General features: G+C 38.9%; 1 protein-coding gene across 2 annotated transcripts; it reads left to right on the top strand.

Annotated features, from left to right (window-relative positions):
• The first annotated feature begins 5728 nt into the window (after positions 1 to 5728).
• On the top strand, positions 5729 to 14129 carry LOC148878654 (uncharacterized). 2 transcript variants are annotated; one of them, XM_088957904.1, is made up of 4 exons: positions 5729 to 6141; positions 10537 to 10607; positions 10803 to 10894; positions 13789 to 14129. In XM_088957904.1, exons 1-4 carry the CDS (start codon positions 5982 to 5984, stop codon positions 13793 to 13795), a joined length of 330 nt encoding a protein of 109 aa, XP_088814030.1. In that variant the 5' UTR covers positions 5729 to 5981; the 3' UTR covers positions 13796 to 14129. The 2 variants fall into 2 exon arrangements, with proteins under 2 accessions (XP_088814030.1, XP_088814025.1); XM_088957899.1 differs by having other exon boundaries at positions 10803 to 10938.
• The last annotated feature ends 37 nt before the right edge of the window (positions 14130 to 14166 follow it).

Below are 14166 nucleotides of genomic sequence, written 5' to 3'. Positions count from 1 at the left end.
GGAGATCCTGTAACAAGAAACCAGAGTGTCTACCGTCATTTCCACAGAGACCACGGGCACAACACGAAGAACTACAGGAACCTTCGCGACGAGATTGAGAAGCTCATCCACCGCAGATACTTAAAAAATTTTATACAGTGAGAAGAGAGAGGCCAAACAGATTGGCAAGCAGACCGACAGGGGGACCAGAGAAGGAATCCCCCCGAGAAAGACCGGTTTGCGGGGTAATCAACATGATTACTGGCGGGTCCATCATCATGGGGTGTACATCGATAGCTGGATGAACCTCAGTCCGTGAGCTAGAAAATGAAGAGGAGAACCTGCCAAAGCGACATCGACTTGAAGAACTAATATACTTCATGGATGACAATGCACACAGAATCCAGTATCCTCATGATGACGCTCTAGTGATAAAATTGAGGCTCAACGACTTCGAAGTCAAGCGCATCCTGGTGGGCTCGGGTAGCTCGGTGGATATACTGCTCAAGAACACTTTCAACAAGCTACAACTACAACAAAGCGACCTAAAGCCGGTAGGTACTCCCCTAGTAGGCTTTAGCGGCGAGGAGGTCAGACCTCTCGGATGAGTGACAGTACCCGTAGAGGCTGGCACGTGGCCAAATATTGCGAGGTTTGAGCACACATTTCTGGTGGTCGCGACTCCCTCTCCCTATAACGCCATAGTAGGACGACCCATTACGCACGTCCTATGTGCAGTAGTATCAACCTATTATTTGGCGATGAAGTTCCCAACGGACTATGGGGTAGGAGTCGTGCGAGGCGACCAGCTCGAATCTCGCAAGTGCTACGTAGCTGCCCTCAAGGGGAAGGCAAAGCTAGCGGCAGATCTCAAGCTCGAGCGACCAATGGAGTATGCCGACGAGCGAGCTGCCCCACCAGAGGAGACGGTCCACATCCCGATCTCAACTGATGACCCGACCAAGACTCTCCAAATCAATGCTTCGACCGACGAGCCACTTCGCTCCCAGCTAGTAAGCTTCTTACTCAAAAACTTAGATATATTGGCTTGGTCCGCGGTAGAGATGCATGGAATAGACTCCAAAATTCTAACTCATAAATTGAATACCAATCCCTTAGTTAGGCTAGTTAGACAGAAGAAGCGCAACCTCACCCTAGAATGCTAGAGGGTAGTTGATGAAGAGGTCAGGAAGGTCCTAGCGGCAGACTTCATCAGGGAAGTCCATTATCCGAGCTAGGTAGCTAACCCAATTCTAGTATAAAAGGCCAACGACAAGTGGCACATATGCATTGATTACACCGACCTGAATAGAACCTACCCAAAAGAATGCTTCCTACTGCCCAAGATCGACCACCTAGTGGATGCGACCTCAGGGCATGAGTTACTGAGCTTCCTGGATGCCTATTCCGGTTACAATCAGATTATGATGGACCCCATCGACGAAGAAAAAACTACCTTTATAACTGAGCTCGGGTTGTATTGCTACAAGGTTATGCCCTTTGGACTAAAAAATGTCGGGCAACCTTTCAACGCCTTGTCAATAAAATTTTTGAGCCGTTAATCGACAATAATATCGAATGTTATGTTGATGACATGGACATGATTTACAAAGTGTTTTTCAAATCTTGCGAAAATACAATATGAATTTAAATCCAAACAAATGTGTCTTCGGAGTCACCTTGGGTAAATTTTTATGCTACATAGTCAACCGACGTGGCATTGAGGCCAACCTAAAAGAAATAAAGGCCATTCTAGATATGTGACCACCCCACAAAATAAAAGAGGTTTAGAGGCTGACTGGCTAGATAGCCGCCTTGAACCACTTCATGTCCAAGTTGGCAGATCATTGCCTACCATTTTTTAAAGCCATAAAAAAGAGTAAGGACTTTGAATGGACCGCAGAACGTCAGCTCGCCTTCGACGAGTTGAAGGGATACCTAAGCACTACCCCAGTTTTGACCCAACCCAAGGAAGGGGATGTATTAAAGTTGTACCTCTCCGCGAGTGACGAGGTGGTAAGCTCGACACTAATCAAAGAAGTAGATTGGGTCCAACGACCCATCTACTGTGTTAGCAAAGTTTTGCAGGATGCGGAGACAAAGTACCCCAAGATCGAAAAATTAGTGTACGCGCTACTCATACCAACTCACAAGCTTCGCCCATATTTCCAAGCTCACACTATCGTCGTCCTCACCAACAAGCCTCTGAGACAGATTCTGTTCAAGCCCGAGGTGTCTGGCAGTTTGACAAAGTGGGCTATCGAACTGAGTGAGTACGACATCCGATATGAACTTCAGACGTCAATCAAAGCCCAAGCCTTAGTTGATTTGTGGCAAAATGCACATTTAGTACCGCAACTCCCGAGTTGACAGAGCTCGAACACACGATGGAAGTTTCAACCAGTGTGGCGCCGGTCCCGATTAGAGCAGGACCGACCTAGGATGAGGAGCCCTGGATTCTCTACGTTGACGGCTCATCCAACCAGCAAGGAAGCAGTGTAGGAATGATTCTGTACGGCCTAAGCGAGGTGAAGCTGGAATATGCACTTCGGTTCGAGTTCGTGGCATCAAACAATGAAGCAGAGTATGAAGCATTGGTCGCTAGGCTAACCCTAGCAAGGGAAATGAAGGCAAAACACCTCATCATATGCAGCGATTCATTGCTCATGGTCAACCAAGTCGGTGAGTATGAAGCCCGCGACCCCACTATGGCTGCTTACTTGGCCAAAGTTAGAGAGATCCTGTGTGGCTTCATTTTCTACTTCATCAGACAAATTCCGAGGTGACCGAGTACCTAAGCTCAAACGTTGCGAATTAGGATTGTCGGGCTGAGCTATCATCCTTTAGTCAGGTCGTGTCCACGTGTCCCCTTTTCGCTAGAACCCCCATGGCACAACATCTTGAAGCCAACCAAGTGGAATTCACCCTCTTTTAGGACTATTTGAAAGCCTCATACATTGTTACACCAATGGCAGGATTATCAGTCTTACAGAAAGCCATAAGTTTTAAAACCAATATTCTTATAGAGGAGGACAACTCAATGAAAAACTTTCACAATGAAACAATTATGGTTCATACCCACCCAAGAAATGACTAAACCCTGTTCAAACATATCGTCAAGAAAATTGATTAGTAGAGTCCCATAGTGCAACATGGGTATAGTGGGCTGAGAGGGCTGAAACTTCAGGCCCAAGGTCCAATCTAATCCAATTATAACCAAGGTTGAAAATATCGATATAGGGTATTGAGTTTTGCTTTTTGTTTTTTTAGATTTTTTTTTTCAAATTGGTTCAGAGGGGTCGGTTTAAAGGCCCATCTACTCCTTGAACCAGACCAAACCTCGAAGCACCCACTATAGGAGCGTATCGAGAGGTCACTAATACGATACATATAAGCCGATACAACCTAATATGTATCAATTTTTTGAACCTTGATTAAAACCTAATTTACACCATTTCTAGACCAGATGGTCTATAATATTTTCTTTTCACGGGATGTCATCTAAAAATTCCTTCACTTTAATAACACTATCTTAAACTGATTTCCAAAAGAAATAAAATCCTAATAGCATGTGAAATGAACATGTTTCACACCATGTAGGATAAACCTCTGCCTCTCAGTAGGAGCTGAGGTTAGCTGAAGTCATAGGATGTTGGCCATGAGCCGAGCCATTCACGAGCTATTCAAGCTCGTCTCATAAGGCTCGCGAGCCTAGTATTAAATAAATCATTTTTATTATACACACACACACATATATATGTATGTATAATAGTAACTAATTTTTATAGTTATTTTTTTGTATATATAATATTATAATATTATATTTGTATCATTATTTTTATAATCATTTTATTATATATTTTTATTTTTATGTATAATAGTAAAAAATTTTTATAATTCTTATTTTTTGTCTAAAAAATAAAAACATAATTTTATACATATAAATTTTATTTAAAAAAAATGGCTTATAGTCGAGTTCGAGTCGAGTCGAGCTTGAACTTGCGAGCTATGAATCGATCCAAGCTTGAGCTCAAGTCTCTAACTCGTCACACTTCAATTCACATCATATGAACAATGTTTTCACTTTTCACAAATTAGCATTTGCTAATAAAAAAGATTTACTCTGACTTTTCAGTACCACGAGAACCTCTCTATCACACACTTTCATTTATAAAACCTTCTATTAAGTCAATGTTAGTAAATAGTAATCAAAACAGAAGTGGTCCATGTGCACTGCTGATATTTTTTAATGACAGAATTAACCCTGACCAACCAATCAACCCTATTGACCTCGTAACCCAAAGGCACAAACGGTTATACCTCCGGGTTCAGTTCTCTAAATACTGCAAAATATAAGTAGCAAAAACACACACACACCTCTCAAACTCGACCAATACTCATGGATATAAGATGGGCTTAAATTTTATTAGAAATAGGGTTATTATCTATAACTTCTCTTCACTCTTTCAACTTTCTCTTGATCTTACCTGATTTTTTTTCCTTGTTATTTGAATGGGCCCAGACTGAAAACCTGCCTTATTCAGTATAAATTCTTCAAATTGGATACCCAATTTACAGACCTAGCATTGGAAAAATGACAGTATTTGCAAAATTCAATTAATGCCTCTCTATTCAATTTAATCCTTTGAACCAAAATTCTAAAAATAGGTTAATCTCTTCACTTGGATTGAACTATTGGTGGTTTTCTGAGTCAGCATGAAATGGGAAAGCAAAATAAACTAAGGGTATTTTTGCCATATAAAAGTCAATTAATAGGGCTGATTGGTTGGTTGGAGTTAGTTTTGTCATTAAAAAATAATAGTGGTGTAGAGGGTCCACATGCTATAAAGTGGAGGGGAATTGAAAAGTTAGAGAGAATATTAAAAAATGAAGGGGAATTTCAGACATTATCCCATTTTAAATAAAACACAAAATATCGAGTGGGCCCATATGGGCTAGGCTGCATTGCCCAAACTTCTTAAAATAGACTGTGCCCAAAGCTTGAAAATCCAAGCCCAGGTTTTTTGCATCTCTTGGCCTTACACATAAAAACAAATTGGGTGGGTCTATTGAGGCCCATGCAAAGAAAACACCTCTTTCTAGTTAAAAGTAGCTTTTTTCTTGGCTAATTGTCATTAATATAGCGTAAGTAGTTGTTGGAAAAAGTTCAAAGATATGTGGTTACCATATGGCCCTGTTTGGATAAAGTACTTTCATTTGAAAGTACAAAAGTATGAAAAGTAAGATATAGTGTTTGTATTGTATATTTTGTATTTTTAAAAGTACAAAAACCCCCTAAAGCATGAAACCGGTTTTTTATACTTTGTGCTTTTAACAAAATAGTACTTTCATTTTCGTGCGAACGGGTTGTCACATGTGACCACCTTTCGATTGACCCTACCTTCGTTTGCCGCTACTAGAGTTACACCACTGTCTCCGGTCTCAGCCACCAAACCACCAGAAACCGTCACCAGAAGTAAGGATGAACGTGATTTTACCAAACAGGAAATGGTTCTTTGTTCCAGAAAGTATACTTTACAAAATTTTCTACCCAAATGATTTTTAAAACAAAAACAGTAAAACATTTTTTTTATATTTTATACTTTGATACTATTAAAAATAAAAAAATAGAATTCTAACCAAACAGTGCCTTTGAATATGAATAGGCCCATTCTTTGTCAAGTCTTATGTGGGCCGATGGTATCGATCTATCCGGGTTGTCTTGTTTCTGGCAAATGAACAATGTCTTGGCTTGGGCGGGCCACTCTAAGTGGGCCTGGCCCTGGTGTTTGGCTCATTGACCCAAGTCTGAACGACGGATTCCCTCTCCGTTTGCCATCCACAGGACCAGCGGCCCCTGGCCAGGAACAGACTGGAGTAAAACTGACGTCTTCTTTTGGAAGGTGGACTTCTGGATCCTTTTCAAGGGCCATACAGTGAAAAATTCTCCATATTCCAGGTCGTTCGCTCGTTCTGAGGTGCAGACCACAGATCAGCAAAGCATGGAAAGCCAGCAGCTATCATGGAGGTCGTTGAGGTTCTCATTCAGGAACGCGACCATACTCGTTTGCTTCTTCAATCTCGTTACTGTTCTTCTTTTGCTTCAAGGATTCCTGTCTGGTCTATCCAACAAAAGGGTTGGCCGAGATGAAGCCGATGCAGGTGCCACATCAATTCCTCCATTTCTTAGTTTCTGTTGGGCAATCAGCCAATCATGTGGGTTGTTCTGTTTTGCTTTGCCTTTGCTGTTCCCTGGTTTTTAACGTGCAAAGGAGCAGTGGGCTTTTCTTGAATGACGTAAATACAAGTCAAAGCCTGTTAGAATTTATGATTGTTGTTGGATTAAATGGAAAACCCAATTTGGTTTAGCCTGAAAATTTCGGTTGCTATATATGCAAATATGGAATTGAAGGGAAGCTTCTATTGATGAGTCGGGATTCATTGAATTGGGCATTTGGTTTGGGAGATGGACAGGGGGAATGAATTATAGGATCCGGTGGCTATGCTCGGTTGGTTTGATTTATTAGAATCTTGTAACTGACCTTATTGTTGAATGGAATGGGTATTGGCAAATTGGACTGAGTCTCAGTGACTAAGTTTGGCGATGGTGAGTCTTACTTACCTGTTTGAGATTGATATATGGTCAGCTGTGAGCTCTCTGTTCCATTTATTTAGAAACAAATATGCGTTACTCCTGTGAATTCTTAAATTTTTCAAAGATGGTTATTGTCATTTGTTGGCAAGGGTATATATTATCTGTTGAGGATGATTCTGAACTTGGGGTTATTCGTTTTAGGGGACTTAATTGTCTCGTGTTTCATTCTTTTAACGAGGTTCTCAGCACACAGAAGCATTTTATATTGACTCAGTATATGACCTCTTGTAAGCATTAGATATTTTTGCTACTAGATGTTGACAATCGTTTGGAGTTGGTTCTAGGTATGGGATCTTATGATTGTGTAGCTGGTAGAGACATGTACTACTTTTCTTTTGGGTTCTTTTGCGTTATATCCTACAATGATTGTTTCCTGAACGAGCAGGATTTTCAGTCTGACAGCCAAGTGTCTGTTACGGTTGAGACATTGTGGGCATGATTGTAGCAACTACTAGCAACCGATAGAGGTCCTTAATTCCATTTCTTATTCATAACATAATGATTGTTTACATACTCTTGAAAGTTTTGCTTTCAATTTCTTTTCCATGCATATGACATATTGATTAGTATGGGATATTAGTACGCCAATTTATTTCCTAACTCTAGTGGATCCTTTTATTCTATTAGTTCTATGTTGCAGCTTCAAGGTAGGTTTGATCCAGGACCTGTATTACCTGTTTCTTTTGTGGTTTAGTGATTTAAAATCACAGCAATGGGCTTAGGAAAGGTTTTAGGGCTAAACGAAGAGTGCAACTGGGTTTGCAATTGTTCCTAGGATTGAACCCAACAACCTATAGAAGCCTTCTCAGGGATGGAAAACAAAGAAAATTCATGAACTAAGTACTCGGATGACATTTTTCATTGAAATATAGTAGGGTTTAGATTAGATATGTAAGAGGTGACAAAGAGTAGTAGTGTTTTGAGGTGGCCCTGCACAAAAGGTCAAAAGTTGCTAAGACTGGAAAATTATGGAAACTAGGATTAGAGGGGAACTTTAGGAAAATGTTTTACAAGGATGAAAAGGTACCTAAATTTGGGGATAACTAGAGTTTTAAAAGGCATTCTCAGGTGCACAGGCAAGACACATTTCAAGGTATGCACCTTGCAGCCCTTGCTTGAACCCAAGCATAGCCCTTTTCAGAAGGTGTGCACCTCGTGTGCCTTGTGCCTCAGCCTGGGTATGTGCATTTTTAAAGTTGTCTTCTTTTTTTTTTTTTTCTGGATTCATTATTGTCTTACACTTTTGTAATTAGCTTTTATTGTTGATGAGGGTGGATTTGGCCCTCCAATGACATTGTGACACATGGCACCTCAGGACAATTAGGTGACACCCGAAACCACTCAGGCAACAAACTTGCCAAGCTGATGGTGTCCCACTTGGCAGCCTGGCCCAGGCGTGGTCTGGCGCGGCCTAGCGGCATGCGCACGGCCTGGCGGCCTGGCCCAGGTGCCGATCTGGCACTAGTGCCAACCTGACAAACTCGACCACAACTCAGGTCGGCTAGATGCACCTTGTCCAAGGCTGACCTACAGCACCTCATCACTGGCTGAAGCGACCTCGACGCAAGGAGCGATCTCCCTCGAGGGTGTGCCGGTTTGATTGAGGTCCAGGTGGCGACCCGTGAGGCGTGCTCGCCGAAAAATTCGGCACGCATGCCCCATGATCCTTGGAGGTCGGCCCACGTTTCGGAAGGTGGTCAATGTGCATGGCGGTTACCTCCGAGGATCTCGAACCAGTTAGACACGACCTCCCGAAGATCTCGGAGGCGTTACATGAGCAAGGCCTATATAAAGGCACCAACCCCAAAGTGAGCAAGCAAGCAAGTAAGCAAGTTCTAGCTCTCAGACTTTGTGATTTTTAGCTCGCAGTCTACTATGAGAGTACTGACTTAAGCATCGGAGCGACCTTGCCGGGTTAGCCACCCCGGGTCCTCTGACATTTGGTTCCTTACAGGTCTCTAAAGAGCAACGAAGCTCATCAATTCAGCTCACAACCTGGTCAGCCCTGCACCTGGTTAGCCCGGCACCTCATAGGCAGCTCGGCACCTAGGCAACTTGGCACCTCACAGGCAGCTAGGCAGCCAAAGTTCTCCACTTCGGCCTGAATCATAGGCCACTTGGAAGCAGATCAAACGACGAGGTACTTATCCCAAAAAGTTGGCCATCAACTAAAAATCGATTCATCAATTGTTATTCGTACAATTGTATTGGTCTTTTAAAACAAACAAAAACAAATACTCAAATACTTAAAGTGTTAATTCTTGCAAATAGGATCTTAAATAGCAAGGTTTCCACTAAAGAAGCAAAAGTAATACAACTAATATATGGTCTCTAATCCTAAAATGGAAATGACTTGCAACTAAAATTACAAAATTATTCTTTATATATATACATGACAAAAATTTTGGTTGGGGGGCTTAAACCACGGCATGAACTAACTTGGTTAGGTTTGCTTCAAGTGGCTTTTATAGAGATGAAGGGCTGATCTCCTAGGATTGGGAATGCAAGATGTTTAACATCACACTAGTTGCTTGAAATAATACAACTAGGAGATAAATAAATGGATTGGAAGTTTCACATATTTAATTGTTGAATACTTGAAGCACTATGTACAATCCACATATGTTTGTTTTCACTTCCACATTTTCACTTAGAATATGTTTTGTATGTCATGTTTATAGTTTATATATTTCAGTTTGTGCTAATAGGCTTTTAAAACATTTAGTTTCTTTTAAAATTTAAGTTTTCACGTTTTTAATGTGTATATATATATTATTTTTTGTTATATTCTATTCTTTATTATTATTATTATTATTATTTTTTCAAAATTAGCTTCAAGAAGGTGTGTGCCTTTAAAACTAAAAGGTCCTTACACTTTTCTTGTGCCTTGGTGCTTTTAAAACGCAATCAAATGTTGTTTTGACTGGGGTTTGATTGGTCTGATTTAGAGAGAATTTCTGTCTAGAGAAAGTGGAAACTGAACTGATTCTTTGGTATAAAGGCTTACCTATAGCTGATATCAGTACTCTAAATATGATGTTTGAGTATGTTTCCCTTGGCCCTTGATGGTTAATCAACACTGAAATTTGAAAAAAAAACTCACATAGAAAGCTAGAGAGTGAAAAATATAAGAGAAAACCTAGGGTCAGTCAACTGGTACCTCATAAAGTTGAAATAGGATAATTAAGGGGTGATAGATGGGTCCCTTGGCTTTACTTCCACTATATGAGGGAAGCTAGATCCTTCACATTGGGCTGAATGTCTTGTTTAATTGGATCCCTAGTATTGCAAATTCCTTTGCTAATTATTGCTAGGGAGGGAGCTAATAGAATTGATATTTACTGGATCCTAACCTGGGAAGCAGTCCTATATAATCTGGGGTTCTCTTGGGTTTTCATGCTTGTACCTTGGGGCCACTTATCTGCAGTAAATCTCTTGTTGATCTGTTATTGAAAAAAAAGTCAACTTGCACATTACATATAATCATTCTAAATCTTCTGGGATTACTCACCATGGCAATGTACCCAAAACATTTAACAGCCACATCCTTGACAACATACACACACAGAGATAAAATTAAGAAGAACAAGGTAAAACTACAGTTCTGCTTCTCCTTATCATATGACTTTGGAATTTTAAACTTTAATATGATTAGACAAAGAAAAATTCCAGGCTAGAGTGCTCAATCCACTTACAAGTTGGTCATATGAAGGAAATATCCTTACTATTAAAAAAATATAAAAATACATAAAGATTCAGAAAATCCCAGATTTGATCTGCTGGCTTCTGCATCAACCAATTACCTTGATAAGTGTGTTCTTGTAGTTACAATAAAGTCAATTTATTAGCATTGAGCTTTCTAATTTTCAGTAATATAATTAAATTGTCATTTTGAAATGCAGTGCAACTGAGATATATTAATGAATGTGATGAGTTGCGCCGTGCTATGGAGCCTTTGGAACTGATTAAAAGAGTAAGTATGATTCATTAGTATGGTATTCTCCAAGAAACCTGTGTGGTTTGCAATGTACTTGCTCTAGGGAAAGGACATCAAGCAGGAAGCATATGCCAAAGATTTGTCCATCTTTGTCCAAGTTCAAGGCTTTGTTTGGTGACATTACATTTCAGGTTAAATCCCTTAAACATAATTTATTTATTACCTGTTTAGGTAAAGGAGATCAAGCAGGAAGTATATGCTGAGCCAGACAGTGTGCAGCCAAAAGATAATAAGCAAACTGCTGCAGTAGATCTGTCAAAGAGGTTGATTGACTTCCGTGCCCTAAATGATGCTAATAGCGTGAAAGGTGATTTACCTAGGGATCTCTAAGGGGCCATTTGATAACACTTAAGTGGTTGAACTGAATGGTTACTATAACCTCAAATATTTTATTCAATAAAAGACGAACAAATAAGTCATTCAGTTCAGCTACTTTAGCTGTTAGTAAGTGGCTCCAAGTCTGTTACCCATTATTTGCTCTGAAGTTGCTTTGTATGCTATGTCTTCCTCATCATTCTGAGATTTATTTTTTACTTGAGAAAAAGAGGAAAATGAAAATAGAAGGATAAATTATTTAATTTCTTTTATCAGTGAGTTATTTATTACGTTTAATTCATTTAAGTTAGTGAATCATTTATTTGTTCAAAGTTCAATACATTTAGGGTTTTCAGTGCCTTCTGAAGCTATTTCACTTAATGGGTCGACTTGATGGATATTGAGGTTTTGCAGCCACTAACCTGCAATGTACTTCTTTTAAAGCTGTATTCATTTAAATTATATTAGTTGATAATGACAAATTTTAATAAAAAACTGAGAAATTATTTATAAATTAATACCTAAACATTATTTAATTCTGAAAACATAAGTTGCTTAAAAATTTGAAAGAAATTATATAAATGCCTCTCACACATACAAACACACATATATTTATAAATATCCAAGATGTTTCTATTCATGTGTGTAGAAGGCCAACCTAGTGCATCACTAATTGAGTGACTTGATGTAAGTTGAGGATTCTAAAAGAGTTTGAAGGAGGGCAAAAAAGGTGTAGGCTGAAGAGTAACAGAATACCACAATCTGATATATGATATGGCTCCTGATGAAGTAGAGCGGCAATGACATGGTTGGAAAACAGATTTTGACTTGGGCTAGTTGCTGAATGTAAATATTTTAACTTAACCTGGATGAGAATCATGGACACTTGGTTAGGCTTGAAAATGACAATAATTTGAAAGGTTCAGCTTGATTTTGTGAGTTTTTTGACCTGACAAATTGTTTGAAACTCAAGTGGTTCAGTAAGGGGTAGTTTTATGGAATCCTTCATTGTCTAATTTTAACCCCCATACCTTAAAACTTCTCCCTTGTGTGTGCTTCTTTGGTAGAAATGTTAGAGGATAGGAAACTATCTTTTTAATCTCTCTCTCCTTCCACTATCTTCTCTTTCCATTTCTTTGGTAGAAATGCGAGAGGAGAAAAACAAGACTCTTTTGTTGACTTCCAACAGAAAACTTGTATCAATGTGTCTCTTAGGTTAGAATCCACTTTCATGGAGAAATATGTAACTTTTTTATTTTTTTATTTTCTAAAACCTGAACATTAGTTGACTTAACTAGATTATCCCCACTTGTAGGGTAAAATCCTTGTAGTATGGAAGTTAGGTGCATCGATGTAAATCCCCTTGTGGTAGAATCCTTGTTCATCTTCATCTTCATGTAAATTTCCTGTCTACATTAATTCATTTAATAACTTCAACACAATTTCAATAAAAGGGCTATTACCCATTGTTGGTCCCAGCTGTCTGGGGTCTTGGGAGGGGTGGATTGGATATGGACCTAAACTTTGGCATTTTTTTGTACAAAGAGTCCGCTTTTAGATTTGAACTTGCATTCTCACACTTGTCAGCACAATTTCTTACCATTGCACAAAAAAATGGCCCCCTTTAATGCATCTCAATATTTAATAAATAAAAAAATTATATTTATATACAATTACTTGTAAGCATGAAAACAGCATTTCTTGCTTTTCCTATAAGCTTTCTTATTTTTTTTTCATAGTGTTTCCTATTATTGGTTAATATTTTTATATTTGTAAGGTTGCTTTATATTTAATAAATAAAAAATCCTGACTCACACAGACTTGGATGTGACTCAAGTGAGTCAAGTTTTAGAGCTGGATGGTTCAAGTCAGATTTCTTGGTTTTCCACCTTGGGCAATAAGGCATTGTTGAATTGAATTGGGCATCTATTCTTCATATTTATATTCTAGCATTTTATCCTAAATACTTTTGCTGATAAAAAAATCCTAAATACTTCAGTCACAAGGTCTTTCCTTTTGTCATAAACATTAATCAAAGAGTTTTTTCTTTCTTTTTTGGGTAACTGTTTACTCTTTTTTTGATCAACAAACGCCAAGCTTTATTTGATCATGTATAAAAAATAAAAAATGAACTAAATAAATAGAGCATGCACAATGGAAGAAAGAATTCACCTGCATCCAAAGAGAAACAAAAAAAATTCCCATATATGGGGAGATTAGTAAGTGGACAGTAGTTTCTCTACTTGCATAACAAAGAAAACATGTATGGGGAGAAGGGCACCAAAATGGTCTTTTCCGTACGTTGTCACAAGTGTTAATTTTCTGATGAAAAGGTTGGGGTTGAGGGTCCAGATAGAAGCATCTAATTTTGAAACATCCAAAAACTCCCACCAAGGCCTTCAATAGATCAATAACAAGAGATGACTGAGAATCCTTAAGATCTCTTCTAAAGCCAAAGTCCTTAGCAATCCCATGAGATGATACTGATACGAATTTTGAGGCAAACTCTGATTTATAAGAAGACAGCAAAGAAAGAAGAGGAAATTGAACTTCACAGGCACTTCACTTACCCAAATATCATCCCAAAATTTATCCTTGCATCCATAACAGACATCATACCTGATAAAAGGCATAAGTGAAAATGCAATGACATTGATTTTACACAAAATTTGGTGCTGATTGTGATCCTCCATTTTCCTTGTGCAGCACTTGGTTATCGGTACAATGTTCAACTTTCTTGCTCATGGAGCAGTTGAAATCGGCTTGTTTGATTGATAGTTCTTAGCATTTGGTGCTGGTTGTGTTTGTTTTATGCAAGTTACTAATATGTTTTGAGTTACAGCTCTTGAGGAGTGGCGTAAACGGAAGATGGAACGAGCTAGGCAACGGGAACTTGAAAAAAATGGAACGGCCTTGTCACAAGCATGAAGTCCATTGGATATTTGAGGCTTCATCCAGTTTTAAAACTTGAAATCAGGATTTGATCTTGATTTATTGTAATGTTTTGGATGATCATTCCTTCAAAAACGGTTCAAAAGCTCTCAACCTTATTGTATCATACACCAACTTTCAATGTGTATTCTCAATTGTGATCCTTGTTTCCATGAAAGATTTTGTTTATCTGGAAAACTTTATATGTCTCAATGTATAGAAGATAGTATGAAAAATGCAGTTTATCAACCATGTTTCTGTTTTTTGCTGTCCAGCACCTGGCAGCCAT

The sequence above is a fragment of the Nelumbo lutea genome, chromosome 1 (genome assembly GCF_056320005.1).
Source record: "Nelumbo lutea isolate HS-2025 chromosome 1, American lotus-T2T, whole genome shotgun sequence".
Classification (NCBI taxonomy): Eukaryota; Viridiplantae; Streptophyta; class Magnoliopsida; order Proteales; family Nelumbonaceae; genus Nelumbo; species Nelumbo lutea.
The sequence above is the reverse complement of the archived record's forward strand: the minus strand, read 5'-3'. Positions and strand labels throughout refer to the sequence as shown.